The sequence below is a fragment of the Zophobas morio genome, unplaced genomic scaffold (assembly GCF_036711695.1).
Source record: "Zophobas morio isolate AGI-343-1 ecotype UQ-CSIRO unplaced genomic scaffold, CSIRO_AGI_Zmor_V1 ptg000033l, whole genome shotgun sequence".
In the NCBI taxonomy this organism is placed as follows: domain Eukaryota; kingdom Metazoa; phylum Arthropoda; class Insecta; order Coleoptera; family Tenebrionidae; genus Zophobas; species Zophobas morio.
Window position 1 is genome coordinate 175084 of NW_026972138.1, and position 16880 is coordinate 191963.

Consider the following 16880-nt stretch of genomic DNA (forward strand, 5'->3'; position numbering starts at 1 on the left):
TTTTTATAGTGGATTCTTTAAATTTCTAATCTAGGTTGGCTTTGGAACAAAAAGTATTGCCGTTAATAGCATACGCGTACCGCCAAATTTTTGTTTTGTAAACCTCAAAAGTAAATGTTTAGCAATTTTGATTTATAATTGTTTATTTCACGCTACAATTACAATAGTTTTCACTGAAAATCAAAAAGCTTACATGATAGAAGCTATTTTGGCACCGTCCAAAAAATCGATGGTCAATGGTATTGTTCAATAAAAGTTTGACTGGTTTTCAAGAACAGTTTCCTGCAGTGTTTGGACAATATAACCAATTTTATAACAGTCTGATGCACTGTGTAAGGTATTTCGTCAAACTAGAAGTGTGCGAAGAAAAAACGTAGCGGACATCAAAAAAAAAAAAAAAACGCAGAATTGTTAACCACTTCTATACGTGTTCTTTCACAACAAACTGATCTTTGCTATTTGACTTGTCAAAAAGTATTAAGCCAACTTACATTCTATAGGAAAATGCATAAAAAATTAATACGAGAACGAAGAAATTATTCCTACTGATTGCTTCAGAAGTTTATTGCACATTAAAAAATGTGAATCTATTTTCAATTCAAATTTGAATTTGTGTAATAAAAATACTACGTGTTATAGTTTTAATGCCCTTTTAAAATTATTTGGTCTTTAATATCAATTTTTAGAAATTTAGAAATTAGCAGTTATCAATGAAACAATAAATGAAAAACTTTTTTAAAAAGATATCTCGATTGCTCTCCAATATCTTTTTGGGTGTAACAAATGAAAAGACACATGTACACACGGAGCAATCTCTTAAGTTAAAATAATTAATAATGCTAAAAATAATAATAACAATAATAACAATTGTGTTAAATTATGTAGTTTACAGAACTTTTACGAGCACTTCGTAAAAAAATAGTTAAGCATCGCAACTTTCTCTTAAAAAAAATGTACGTTTTGAAAAAAGTAATAGCTAGAAAGCTGATAAAATTGTCTCCTCTTATCAAACTGTAGGTTTTAAACTTCCCTTAACGTATGATATTTGAAAACAGTCACAACTTTCTACTGATAACCCTGTACGTTTAGCATTGTAAACACTGAACCACTAGAAAATCTTTTTCCCATTTAAAAGTGTACGCGACGCCTCTGTTTCTTCGAAATTTCGACCCTGAACAAGGGCATTCACGCCGTCGGTCTTGAGAAATCCTGAACATCACCATAACGTGATCTGATAAGCTGGAAGCTTACAGCGGGACGGTTTTTTCAGTATCAACCTCGATATTGCAAAGGTGGAAAACTTTCAGGATACCGTCGTCTAACCAACCAGCGCCAACCGCAATGAGAATTTAACCCTGATGTTGGACGGTCGCACATCGCAATTGGTCAAATAATCTAACTGTACTGTAAAATCGAAAAGATGCATTTGTGGTGCCCGGTTACAACCGGAGGTATAATTTTCAAGTAAGAGCCGTTGGCCTCAACCAAGGTCAGCACCAGAACATTGTCGTTTGCCGACGAGTAGTTTACCTTTAGGTAGAACGAGTTGGTGGTTCGTTGGGTCGTGGAGGTTTGGCTTACCTGCGTGTAACACCAGTTCTCTGCCACTGGGGTGTTTACCTCCTGGGGTGGTGGACTCGGCACGCGGCTAACGGCCATGGTACTCGTGGGATGCAGGTTGGAGCTGACTCGGGCCGTTTGGCCGGCCGAGCAATCACTCACCACCGGCAGCCTGGAGTCATACAAAAACTTCAGTGAGATGATATACACAAATACCCGTAACTTTCTAATAGAGTTGCATTTTTTTTGAAAACAGGTATATGACTTAAATAAACCATCAGTTTTCTTTTGCCAACTACCACTAAAAACGTTAACTATTTGTGGAATACTGAATAAACTATATGTTTTACCGCTGATCCCCCCAACTTAGCATGATAAATTGGAATTTCGTAGATGTACTATTAATTTTTACATGTAATTTTAGTTGAATTAATCCTTCCAAAACATAATATTTATTAACTAGGTACGAGCAACGCTGGCGTTGATAAATTGCATTTCATAATGATGACTGGTGCACACTGTATTTAACAACTGCAAGAAATGTAGTTCATTTATGTGATGTCAATTAAAGAGACTGCAAATAAATAGACGTTATTTTTATTCAAAATCCATCAACGCATTTCAAGTTGAATTCTCAGAAAATTTCATGAAAACAGTGGCAAGTAGATTATACATCGTGCAAGTGCATCAAAATAATTATTTACATTACAAAAGCCGAAAGTACCGAATAGCATAATGAGCAAAAATGCGGGTCGACGGCGCAACATGTAAGCTAGTTAGCTATTCGGCTTTGGCGTGTATAATGTACATAATTTTTTGTACTGCTGTTTCCGAAATTAGGTTTTTTAAGAATAATAATTTTAGTACAAATTTATTCAAATTTTGACGGCAGAGACAACTGCAAATTTGTTGCCGAATAAATCTGGTGAAGTACAATGTTGATCTTCAGTGGTGCCATCCCAAAATTCATCAGGTAAATGTACCCTAAATACTGAAATCAAAATTCGTACAAAATAGTTATTTACATTATGAGTGCGGCGGTAGGTATCATTTTACAGGTGAGGTTTTAATTTTGAAGCACGACGCGCAGCGGAGGGCTTTAATAAAACTCAACAAAAGGGCCGGCTTATTAAATCTTAGATGTAGGAATGAGCAGCTTAAATGCCACTTAGTCAAGAATACTGCATTTTCCTATTTTACGAGTTGTGAAATGTCAAAAAAATTCCAGTTTTAAAAATGACGAGTACATTCATAAAATAACACTTTCTCAAAAACCATCAGTAAAAAGACCACAACTGACATTTTTCTACTTTTTAAAATTTTTAAATACACAAGAATGTATGGCGTATTTCATATAAAGATGCATCATTTTAACATGTAAATTATAAATGGTTTACTCTATATGAATACAGTATTAGATACTTTTGATTGTGTTACCTGAACAGTAATTTAAAAATAAAATGGGTTGTGATTGTGCTGTCCACATATCTCGACATGCTGTCATTAGACAAACTGAATTTGGCATACATAAACCACTCTTTTCATACTATCTTTTATGCGCTACAGTATCACTTCGTACAGTACTTAATTCCGCAAGTAATTCTTGACATTCCCGTTAAAAGTTCCACTACACAACACATAGCCGAGATGTGTATTAGGTAGAGGTGCAGTGCGGATGATAACAACAATGCGTTTTCAAAGTGCATATCGAATTAATGAATGATGACCTGCCACACATGAGTCGATAATTCAATAGAAGCTTAATAAAGGCATATACAAGCTCGATAATAGTACAACAAAAGTGTCACATCTGAAATTTATGCGATCTGTAATTAATTTCCATCATTCGAACGGAGTATGCACTATGTAGCAATATCCGACACAAGGTTTGACATATTTTTGTCCAAATATACATAGGTACATCACTACGATGAAACATGTGAAGGCGAATACACTGCTTTACCGTAAACGTTTAAAAGGAAATCCCTGTCCGATAAGATAACCGCTCCAAAGAAACGTGACTTTTGACATTGACAGATTTCATAAACAGTCATGTGGAGGATGCGGAGGACACTCATAACAGTCTGCACATTAAAAAAAAAAAAAAAAAACAATTCATTGAGACGAAATGTAAAAAAAACCTTCACGGTACTCTTCAACGATCCGAACTGAAACTTGTGAACAGCGCCGAACAGAACTCAGGTATAGATATAGGTAGTTCTTAGGTTTTCTAAAGACGAGGGCTTGGTCCTTTTCGGTAGGTAGATGTCGTGCTATGGTAATGTAATACGAAAAATGAATAATCCAGGCTACCACAATAATGTATTACTACAAGTAGCGGTACCGGCGCTCCATTCACGTCAATATTGCCGAGTTAATTATCAATACGAACGTGTATTAAGGAGGAGGCATAAAAATTCTGCAACACTGGTCGCGGTTGGCAAGGTCAAACACCCCGGCATATTCGATGATAACCAGACAGTTAGGTTGAGGATGATGACTGTTTATTGAAGGTCAGACCTAGTACATCGCTCCTGCTCAAGAGCTTTGGGTCAATGACCGTTTCACGATTTACTCCTCTATGCAAGACAGACAGTGATGGTGGCTGCAGGGGCGCAGCCCCTGTGCCAAGAACCCTCGCTCAGCCTGATCGGTTAGGGTTGGGGAGAACGGGCAGAGAAACGTGGGAGAAATGACGATATTTTCTAACGTCGACGTTATGGATGGTTGCTAGTTGTGATGTCGAAGAAGAAATTATTTGTCGAGTCTGCATAGTTACGCAGAATGAAATACTAAATCTGCTAACAGAATTTAATTAATGTAGTACAATAATTTTTGCTAGATAACTTCTCCGCAGTCTTCCTTCAAGAAGTAACCGGCCACGTTGACGGTAAGTATACACGAGTTGGCTCCCGCGGTTGGTTTTTGACCACCCTCCACCGAAAAATGAGTATAGGTAAATTAGTTCCCATGATGCAGGGTGGATAGATTTTGTGATGCCGTCTTAAAATTGACTTAACTTTTTTGAGTCACCTGTATAAGCAATTCTAAAAAATATTAATGCAATGATTAGTTACAAGTATAGACTCATCATATTTTAGACAGTTGTAATATATATGTTGTTGTTATTACATATCCTAACTTAATGTTGCATAAAAACTTCAACAACGAACAACAATTTCATAAAAAATACAGCTTAAGAAACTTCACATTCGCATGGGCTGTTAAAAAAAAAACGGTCAGAATCCAAAACATTTATCAGCAACAATACTATCGCCCGCAAAATATGTACCTACAAAGTTGAATGTTACACACCATGATATTAAGGTCACTTATGACACTCTAATTCTATGTTTTGAACAGTAACTGAAACAACTTTACGAGGTTTCTGGAACAATTCAAATTAGGTAATTTTACATCAACTGACCCCAAACATCTAAAAACTGAGCATAATAATCCAAGGTTTGCATTTCAAATTTCTTTCATTTTCAATTCCTAAGAGTATTACACCTACACAAGAAAAAAGGACAAGGGCTATTTTAACATGTCTGCCCTATAATTAAAAATAAACGCCTATTTTCGCGTCACAATCTTGTTTACACGAACGAAATCTCTCTTGTAATCGGGTCAGCTCTATCTAGGTAAGCGGTTACCTTTAATGAGAACAATGATAGGTTAATAAGGTAACTCGCGTTGTGGAATTGATTGCTGCTACGGTCGCACCTTAACACCTCTTGAAATTGCAAAACTCAGTGGATTTCACTTACTCATTTTTCCGTGCAGATTCACTAATACTCGCGGTTCGATTACTGCTATTATTATTATTATTATTATACAACGGCTGTTTGGCAATCAGGTTGTAGATGTATATAGGCAGATGTCTCGTTTAAACATGTTTCATTTAACAAACACGTATCACCTATTATGATGCATCACATATCAGATAAATCATTGGATTTTCGCTGTTGAATTTGTTCGTCGATTAACCGCTACTGTTTTAGGATATACATATACATTTTTGGAATTGTAGAAGTCTGAAAACCAACGACAGAGGAAACCAAAAACAGTGGATGCTTTTAATGTCATATTGTCCATGAGATTCAAGTCGGACAAGATATGGCAAAAAGATAAACTTATTAAAACAAATTCCAGTCAAACCGGAAATTTCTATTTTCTTATAAACCGTGATAATTGTTCGCTAGATTTGACAGCAGTTTCACTATTCTCTAAAGGCCGTGTGACACGATGCTAAATTTATGACAAATTTTTGTACGAAATTTAGTTCGAAAAAATGTAACTAAATTTACAACTAAACAATATATCTCCTGTATGCCACCTTACTAAATTCTCTTGTAAATTTACCATTCGCGCATGCGTAGTGAGTGAAAATTTTCGGGAATTTAAGAAATAGTGTTGGTAATGGTGATTGGTAAGGTGCGTTTTTCAACATAACCTCTGTGACATAACCTACAATTTGTTTGTTTATTATTTACTTATTAATCATTTATAATGAATTGTGAGGAAATACTTGTTTATACAACTATTGCTGCTTCGAGTATTGTTCTAAGCTGCTATGCCAATAAAACAAATCGGAAAATTCAAAGAAGAAAACGACGTTCACTATGGAGCAGACCTTGGTTAACAAGGCGACAAGAAGGACGAGATATTTTAAACATGTTAAATACCGAGTTGTTGCCAGAAGATCCAATTGCATATCAAAATTTTTTGAGATTAACGGGTGCTCAATTTGTGGGCAAAAGAACTGTTTGGTTATGTTGATTTCATCATGGCGTCGTACCGGTTGCGCCTTATCGTACTGCGCAGTTTTCGTAACAAATTTAGTCAGTATTTAGAACGTGTCCTAAATAATTTCTCACCAAAATTTGCACACAAATTTAGCATGTAAATTGTGTATGACACGGTACAATTTTTTGCACAAAATTTATCTCGCTAAAATTTGTCATACGGCCTTAACGCTCCGAACAGGGTACTAAAACCGATTTAAAGTGTAACGATTACGCAAAACCTCAGCACTGTTAAATACTTCAAAAATTTTCAGAATCTTTCTAATTTTTATTCTTCGTTAAATGTAACTGATGGTTAGTCATTAATGTCATTATGAAAATCGGTTGTGTCCTTAGTACACAATCGTATCACACTTTTACCAGCATGCACATTCCACCATTGTGAAAATGATTCACTAGAAGTTGAGGATAGTGATGATAAACTCAGGTAAGTATCAGTATTGAAGTGACAATAAGCCAATAGTAATTAAGCCACTAAGCGAATAATGAAAAGTATAGTAATGAAAGTATAAGGATGATTTTTGAAATTATTGCAGTTATCACATTTTGGAGAAAGTTATAGATTTTTATGGTTTTAGTTGAATATTTAGTTGCGTTGAGAAAGCAACAATGATCTAGGTGTTATACAACTATCAATGCAGTCTTTTCGAAATATTTGAACAAAATTGAATCTCAGATTAATGTATCATACTTCAGTTATCATAAGGTAATAATCTCTACGAGTTTGTAATTAATTATAGTTAATATTTTTATAATGATTAACAATGAAATATATAATTTAAAAAATTGGTCGAAGGTTAATTCGACAGAACTTCCCTTGCTCCAGTAGAGTAAATAACACGCCGTCAAATTCCAGCGCCACCAGGGTGCAAATTCCAAGGGTACATGGTCTGCACAAATGTGGACAATATTAAATATATTTGAAGCGTATAATCAGTGGGAAACGATGTATTATTAATTCCTAGTACTCGTTTAACGTTAAAAGTTTCGTTTATGTTTATACTTTGAAAGAGTTCGACCATTACCACGTCACATCGTATCAGCGTATATTGAAGTACGTAACGGTGACATTAAATGCATCCGTATGTATTAAAAGAAACTGAAATTTTGATTTTGTTTCTTCCACACAGAAGAGAGGACCAATTAATTACGTAAGCGTACTCTTTTTTTTTTGTCCAAAAAATATACCTAGATAATAGCAGCATAGTACAAGAACAAAAACATCCCGTGCTGGAATTGAACTGTCCGCTGTTTGTACGCAACGAATCCGAAACAGGCGCGACCAACCCTGACGCAAGTTCGCTTCTACTCGCAGAAAAGGTTGATGTACAATTTCGATTTGTTTTACGAAAATTAAGATGCCTCGGGGAAAATTTGAACTCAGATTCATAAAGGACAAGTGCACAAATATGTTATCTTTTAAAATTTACACCCTACTTATTATGAAAAATTTTGAGGGGATGTCATCAGGTGGTTGGTGGGAATGATTATTAAAATTTTGGTTAGCATTTAATCATCTACATGATATTTCTAATATTCATACAAAATTTGACAACAATCGGTCCAGCAGTTTCGGAGATTACTTGTCTAATAAAACTGGATACAGACAGACGGAAACGGGAGAATTCTTTTTACTTCCCGAGCGTAAGCAAAGGAAGTATTGTAATCGAGTCCGTCGGCCGACTCTCTACTTTTGCATTTTCTCGACCGAAATGATCCCTCGAGGACGAAGAAATAGGTCTCCCGTTTCCGTCTGTCTGCCGTCTTGGTTTTTTATTAGACAGATAATCTCCGAAAGTACTGGGCCGATTGATGTCAAATTTTGTATTTATATTAGGTATATCATATAGATGGTAAGACGCTCACCAAAATTTGTCTAATCGTTCCCATCACTAATTTTATGACGTCACTTCAAAATTGTACATGGTAAATGGCTTTTAAATTGTATAAAATAACATAGTCTTACACATGTAGTTTATGACTCCGAATTGAGTTTTCACCCGAAACGTCCAGATTTTTTGAAAAAAAATCAAAATTATGAAACATTTTGCAATTTAATTTGGAATCTGCAAAACCGAATGCTTTGAAATCTTGCAATGATTTACAGTTATCAAAATATATTTACTTATCCCCTCCAAAAAATTGATGACGTCAGCTCAAAAGTTTGCCGAATAAATCCTATCTAAAATGTAAAAAATATGACGAGTCTGTACTTGTGATTTATCTTTCCGTTCATATTTTTTGGATTTGCACATACAGTATGACTCAAAAAAATTAATGAATGCGTCAATATATTTTATTGATTAAATCAGAAACTACAAAACCAAATGCTTTGAAATCTTGGAGACGTTTTAAAGTTATCATAAGCATGGTAAATTTTTAATTAAAATGTATTTGCTCATTCCCCCTAAAAAATTGATGACGTCACTCCAAAATGTTGCTGAATAAATCCTATCTAAAATGTACAAAACATTATGAGTCTGAACTTGTGATTTATGATTCCATTAATATTTTTTGGATTTGCGTATACAGGGTGACTCAAAAAAAATTTTGTATTTCAGGAGCGAGGGAAGTTCTGTCGAAACAACTTTCGACCAATTTTTTTTAATTGAATCTATTAAAAGAACTGCCTCCGAAAGATCATTTTTAAGTACAACGGTCTTTTTGTAAAGTTTTTGGGACGGTTTTACACAAAAATTATGCTGGTAAAATATCGGTACATTCCATATATGTATGAAATTATACATATGTACATATATAGAATGTTAATTACGAATACCTATTATTAAATATATTTATGATTATCCATACAATATACAGGGTGTCTCAGAAATAAGTACATTAATTTTAACCAGTAACAGAACTCGTGAAACGGAACAACTTTTTTATCTAGCATTTTTTCGAAAACTCAAGTCGAATTTCGAATTTTCCCACCCATATATTCACGAACCGTCTATGTTCACCTTAAATAATAACTTAAATAATAACAACACTAGAACAATGAAGAAGGTACCCTAGCAACCGTTTTGACACTGACAATCATTTTTATGTCAATGTTTTTACTAAACGTTGTCTCTTTAAAGTTTGTTTAGCACAGATTTCTAATTTATAGACGAAATGTGTTGAAATGGCTTTGTTTTCAAATCTGGAATGCACCGATATCGTTTTAACGTACGGTGAAGCTCGGGGAAACGGCACTTGCGTCCAACGAATGTTTTCAGAAAACCTCCCAAATCGTCGTCTGCCAAATGTGCGCAGTTTTAAGAACGTTGCAGCATTTTCGAGAGTACGGATCTTTTAAACCTGTACATCACGTTCGGGGTAAGTTACGTAGTAATAGAATTGCTAATATTGAAGAGGCTGTTTTGAAGAGTGTCGAAGCTCGACCGGGCACTAGCACGTCTGGTGAGATGTATCGGAGAGTAGTATTTGGAGGATACTCAGAGAACAAATGTACCCCTTTCAGGACCAGAAAATTCAGTTATTGAAACTAACAGACTTACCACGTAGACAAAACTTTTGTGAGTGGGTTAATAGAAAAATAAACGAACAAGCAAATTTTGTATCAACTGATGAGGCCGGATACACGAGGGAAGGTGTTCAACACCCACATTTGGGCCGATGAAATTCCGTACGCCATTAGGGAGCAGGATTTTCAATTTCTCTCTAAATGTTTGTCACATTGACAAGATAAGGAAAATACGTATCCTAGTAACTGTTTTTGACAATAAATTATTAATTATAATAATTATTAGTGTCCATGGGTGACTGAGGATCCATGGGCGGGTAACCTTAATTGGGATATAACTTTAACAATTTTTAACTTGATAATTAAAAAGTTCTTGACAAAACTTTACTAAAAAAAGTTGTTGAGTTCAATGAGCTCTATAACTGATTAAAATTAATGTACTTATTTATGAGACACCCTGTATATATATGTGTATATGGATAATCAAGTATCGCATCATATTGTACAAATACATGCGTTAATTTACTTCTAGATTAAAATCCACAATGATATCTCTACGTAAAATGACGATTATTTATTAGCACAAACAAACACAGTTTGATTTGGAAATTGTGATATCATTACACGAAGAACTAAAGCCAAGGTTAGATAAGAAAAATGTTTCCTTTCTGCTTAAAATAAGTAAATTAATGTCAAAAAATTGGTCTAAAGAGTTTAGAATTTTTCGCTGTCGGAAACGTGACGATTGCACGCCTATTATGTTTTTTTTTTTCGCATTAGATTTCAAAGCATTCGGTTTTGTAGTTCTTGATTAAATTAATAAAATAAGTTTCCGCATTCATTAAATTTTTTGAGTCACCTGTATATCCAAATCCAAAAAACATGACTGGAATGATAAATTACAAGAAGAGACTCATCATATTTTGTACATTTTAGATAGGATTACTCGGCGAAATTTTGAGCTGACATGTATCAATTTGGATAGATGCAGTGTAATACTAACAATAACAGTAAATTTTCAGGAAAATGGAGTGAGTCGTTGTTGATTTAATTAATAAAATAAATTGCCTCCTTCAATAATTTTTTGAGTCACCTATAGTAATTACAAAAAGTGAGTGCATTGATAAACTACAAGTATCGAGTCATATTTTGTATATTTTAGAGAAGATTATTTATTCGTCAAAATTTTGAAATGACGTCATCATTTTTTTGGGAGTTTGCTGAAGGGTGCTGGCGATAAAAACTTACTTTGTCTGAAATAATGTGTAAAGTAGTCATTATTCCCGATAAGATACTGTTGGATGGTGCAGTGCACAAGTTTTACATGTGATATCTTTAAAAGTTTTGTAGCTTACGCAGTTTTCAAAATTTTATTAGTAATTAGCTTCGATGTCCTTACAAGTCGATGAACAGCTCATTCATTATACTGAAACTTACAAGTTTCTCCATGCAAGTGGAAGATAGACTGAGACCCAAATTTCAAGGAATATGATGGCAGAACATACTTTTAAGCTATTTTATATTTCATTATTATTGTGACATTTAAAAGAAAATAATCGCCGCCTCGTCTTTGCATTACATCTTTTGGTAAATACTTTGAAGGATTCTTTTTCTTAAACTTTTGTTAAAAACAATCCCATAGACTTTGAAGGCAGATCAATTTTAATCTCAAAATTTCCTGAAGCTAAAATAGCAGTTTTTCTAAAAGTGAAATTTTGGCATTTCACACTACAGAATAACAGACCGAAATGTAATATGTAACAAAATAAGCCGTTTTAATGCTAATATTTTACTTCACGAATTGTAATTAGTGAAGCAATTCTCAACAATCGAGTCTCGTCCTTGTTAAAAATTTGACACTTCAATTCACATCGTGAAGCTATACTGATCAGTAAAAATTGAAATATCTGCCATGTAATAAATAACAAACTTGAATTGATAAAATGACAATACAAAACAAAGCGTTTCACGACATCTAAAAAGAGTAGATGCACGAATCGAGTTCGTATACGTTATCATAGGCTGCAACCGTTTCATGCCTGCTTTACGTAACGAGCCCAAATAAAAAATCTCTCGAAAAATCGATGACTTCAACAACGTTTTTATTATTACGTATTACTAGCACACTGCAACATTTAAACAGTTTACTGGTTCTTTACGTTTATTCCAACAATTAGTAGCATCACAGTACGGTGAGAGAGGAGGGCCTGCGTACGTAGTTACCAAACACAAAAGCAAGAGGTCAGCGTAAATTTAGGTACATGGAGTAATGTAGATTTTAACTTTCTCCTGAATGTAGGTACGCAGTGCTGATGGTTCCATGTAAAAGAGAAATCGATATAGTAGAGCGCGGGTGTTCAATAAGGAATAAAGAGCGCATAAAGGGAAAGCGCGGGTCCTTTCGCTCTCTCGATCGGGTGAAACTAGGAAACATTTCACCAGAGCCGATACTGTTGCCTTAAAATAATTGCACAACTAGCATTGCATTGAATAATAATTGATACGCAGATTACGTTTTGCGAAATCTCGACGTCTTCGAGATAAAACAGACCAAAAAGACGGCAACGTATACCGTGGAAGTTGAATTTTCCAATATTTGGTGACCCCAATGAGAATGTTCTCGTTTTAAACTTGCCATGGAACACAAATTTGACGACAGATCGCAATGGATCGAATGGAAGCTGTATTTGAAGTTGTGATAATATTGCAACGTTTTATTAGATTTTATTTATGACGATATAATAGACGACCGATTTTGCTCCTTCTTTAGCAGACCGTTCCGATTATTATATAAAACATATGAAATAGAGCTCCTGCAGGAGTGAAATGTGAAAATTTGTCGTAACGAGGGTGCGTACACTGACAGAGGAGTGCCTTAACACGATATCTAAGTTTCTCGTACCTTTCGCTATTTTGTGTCCAATTATAAACTACCCTACCCTCTAGCGCGGCTGCCCCGATCGCGTATAGTCCCAAAGTCGGTCCTACTGGCACCGAGCTAGAAGTTCATGTCATCACAATTACGCCGAGTTGTCACGTTGGAAATGGCATGACCCTGTGTTCCTTATGACTGACGGTCATTTCACTTCTCACATAGATGTATAGTGATGTAGACACCGAAATCTGTGGACATGGCAAACTTAACAACGGGCACATTTTATGAGATTACAGACTACTTTGTTGTACCTAATCATCAAGACTGTGCTGTGACAGGTATTAATATTATTAATTTTCTTGCGGATTTTCTAAGTGAACTCACTTTGAAAATACATACTCTACAATTTTTGTCTCTCTCTAGATTTTACTCATGGATTTCACCGTTCAAGGGCGATGCTTTCTACTCTTTCAAAACTTCAACGCATATCGCTTAATGTTCAAATGGTCGAATTTCTCCAAAATTTCTACTCAATAACCAAAGCCCTCAAATTTTATAGCACCCAAAACATATCTGACATCTACTTCCCAAACCGTAAAAACTGACCGCGCTGTCATGAAGACAAAGAACTCACAAAACCAAGGTCTCTTTTAATTTTACCAATTTCCATTATCTCTTCTGTAAACGTGCTGTTAAGTAGGTTAGTACAGTTTAGTGCGAGACGTCAAATCATAAACGGAAAAAATCATTACATAAAATAATCCTAAACGTGTCATGGTGCTTCCGCGTCTAGGTCAAATCGAAACGACATAATCTAATTAGTAATTAATTAGCAATATACACAATTACGTAACGACAACAATTAAAAACTGATGAGCATCATAAAACCGCACACTTTACAATATGGGTCAGAGAGAAAAAACAGAGTTGTGAAATTGTCCGCTTAAAATTTACTTTGATAATTTCACTAAAAGACTTTCACTCATTGCGTGTGGTAATTCCACGTTTAAATGCACTTTTTAAATGCAGTGTTGTCCGCTGCGTTTTAAATGCTACAGGATCGTCGTCATAAAGGGTCTATTTTAACTAACGATTTTCAATAATTTAGTATTGAGAACGCACGTGTTTTTACATGACATTCAGAATTAATGTCATGGAATACTGACGGTTTTTATTACCCTTCCACCCTCAATCATTCGATTACCCCCGAAATCTGGGTTAAGGGCAGCAAATAAGGACATAATCACAGAAAGTAGGTCTCATAGGATTTCCGATTTAATCTCATCATTTTTTCATTGCTTCGTTATTCAGAAATTACACACTTTACAAGACTCGTGCTCGTTTTTGCTTCCCAAGCTTATCACAATAGGGTCGATTTTGTACAATACCAAAATCTCGATCTTCGCTTTCTGTTTTTTCACGAAATTATTGGCCTGTAAAATTTTAGGACTAAGTACTTTAAACTTATCGTGTAGATACTAAAACACTAATCAATATTTAAAGTTAAAAAGTGTATATTCGTCCCCACCAAAATTTGACAGTCATCTTAAAATTTTCTTACGCAATTCTTTGTTTGAAACTTAGATTCACTCAGTAACGGTGCGCTCGGCAAGTAAAAAGTTCATTATGATGTGTTGTCAACGGCCATAGAATAATCGATTTTTCTAAGAGGCACTTTTCGTCACAAAGTCGCTTGTCCACCCCTCTGAAAAATTAATTATCATAACGAAGGGTTATTTTTCCAAACGTTTACGCGTCCTACAAAACTAAAGTTTGTGCTATTAACAGCATTTAACTTCTAATCGATCCATCTAAATGAATGGTATACGTAAGCGAAATGCTCATTTATACTATACGTAATAAATGTTTAGTTTTTTTTTTACATTTTTAACAACCACGATTAGAAAATTAATTTTAAGAAATCATTCTCAATACTGCTCAATCGGAACAGATTAATTAACGACCATCCTAACGCGCAAACTGAGTGGCTACCTACTCAAAAAACATACGAAGCATTTCTGTTATAAAAATTATTCATTCTAAATTCCACAATTTTCACAAACAGTAAAACAATAAAAACGTTCAAAGTCTTAATGAATAAAAACGTATCTTTGGATAAAAAGTGAACATGAATAAAACGCGTCGTTACTCTAATTAAGTTCATAAATAATCTGGTTGCATTACGGTGGCATTTTATCGATTAGGAGTAATGTTCTGCTTCCACTTTTTGGAAAGTAGCATTACTTTGCAACAGGGACAGAGAATTATTTCACATTTGTTGCCGCTACCACGCTCTATTAAATGTATGCCATGTTAATAAAATGCTATATCAATAGGCCATAAACTGTATTAAGTAATCTCACATACATAATTATTTTACAGCGCAAAAACAGAAAATGTGTAAGTACTACTATACGCGACACGAATGTTCATACGAATTAATCTAAATAAAAAGCTCGTACGAGGCCATCTCGGAAAACTATCTGTTGTTATGATCGTAATTATTATCCCAGAAAAATTACAGCGACACGCAATGATAAATTATAATTAAAAATTAAACCTCGATGTTTGTTAGTAAGAAAAGACAAATAATATTCAGTGTGGCTGCGGCCTGTTAATCGTTTGTTCCGATTAAAACGTTCTTTCATCCAAAGGTGAAATCTTGTATCAAAAGTTCGCGTTACGCGAGTAATTTAGGTTAAAAAGTTAAATTTACCTTTAGCTCGGCTGTGTAATACTTTTTGGTATTTCTGGCAGGAAAATGGTTTTATTTTTATCCAATATTTACAAACCGTGTACTTACTTTATCATCGCAGGTAACCTTCGCTTCAAATTCAATTAGAGAATCGAAATGTAATTATTTTCGAACGTGGCTAAACCACAAATCTAATTCCAGAACTTTGCAATTTTACAATCATCCGACTTGTTTCAAAGTAGATAACCACGTGTGTCGGAGAGTGCGGTGCTTTAGCTATTTTTAATAAGTCTTAACCTTCAAATCGGTTGGCTGAAGGCCGAATAAAGGACTAGTTGATAGGCATAATTACCTTTGCTCTACGTCAAGCAAACACCAACTCAAAAATTTAAACATTATCGACCACTTTTGATTACATGTATCACCAATCGCTCTATTGTTATTCGAATATTTTTTTCGCATTCTTTTAATTCGTATCAAAAGTGAAAATTGTTTAGATTCGCGCGGAAAACATTTCAAAATATAAATTTCACTAAGACGGTGTGACGCACGAAAATTCCTTACAATTAGATCATAACTTAGTATCCATCGTGTAATTTTATTTTCATCACCGACAAATGTTGCGAACTGCTCAAATTAGGTAGAAATACAGAGGTGGCTTCGCTGACTTACGTGAAATTAATTTTTGAATAAGCACGACGAAATGTGATAATCTTTACGGAAAGAAAACCGCTAACATACGACTTTTATCATGACCACGTTCCTTTTCCAAGGTAAAATATTTCACAAACTCGACTGTCGGTTGTACGGCTCAAGGCAGTTTTTCCTTATATTTAAATCGTTTGAATGGATAGAAAACTCGCCTTTCAATGGTTATTTTTTACTTAAATTAAACAAACGAGTGCTGTTGCCCTTGAATTTGGTTAAAACAAAACAAATACTAAACGCTGAAGGTTTTATGCGGTAATTTTTATTTTTGAAAAAAAAATCTATGGAATCACAAGATAAAATAACATATTCGATTTGGCAAAACAAATATTATTATAATTTTTGCTCCTGTGAAATGTTGACCATTACACGAACGCGACCTTGCCTATATAAAATACGCTGGCACATGTGACATAATACTAATAACAATGTTTGTAAATGTCTGAAGCGAAGGAACACGAAATTAAAATATATCAATGTGCAAGACCGTGCTCACGTAGAAATTCTCGTCTGTGTTGTCACAGATCTCGATTTCGTCGTTCATGCTATCTTAGCAGCACTTTTGTGTCCGTTTAGGTTCGCCTGCTTTCGCAGCGAGCCTGCAGCACACCTCCTTGCCGTTCTCAACCGTGCTCGATTAAAAAGTCTGCAGCGCTCAATTTTCTAAACTTTCATCTGCGAAAATTACGTAACTATTTTACAAGACAAGCGATTTTCCTTCCAATTAACAGTTTCGAACGGTTACACAGAATCTGACTTTCCAAAACA

At 34.7% G+C, this 16880-nt stretch overlaps 1 protein-coding gene across 1 annotated transcript in view; it reads right to left on the bottom strand.

Annotated features, from left to right (window-relative positions):
* The window catches only part of Rdx (roadkill), a 35092-nt gene that overhangs the window by 4572 nt on the left and 13640 nt on the right, over positions 1-16880 (bottom strand). The window contains exon 2 of the mRNA XM_064070168.1: positions 1582-1732. Within this exon, the coding sequence (XP_063926238.1) occupies positions 1582-1732 (151 nt within the window). The remainder of the gene's footprint in view (positions 1-1581; positions 1733-16880) is intronic.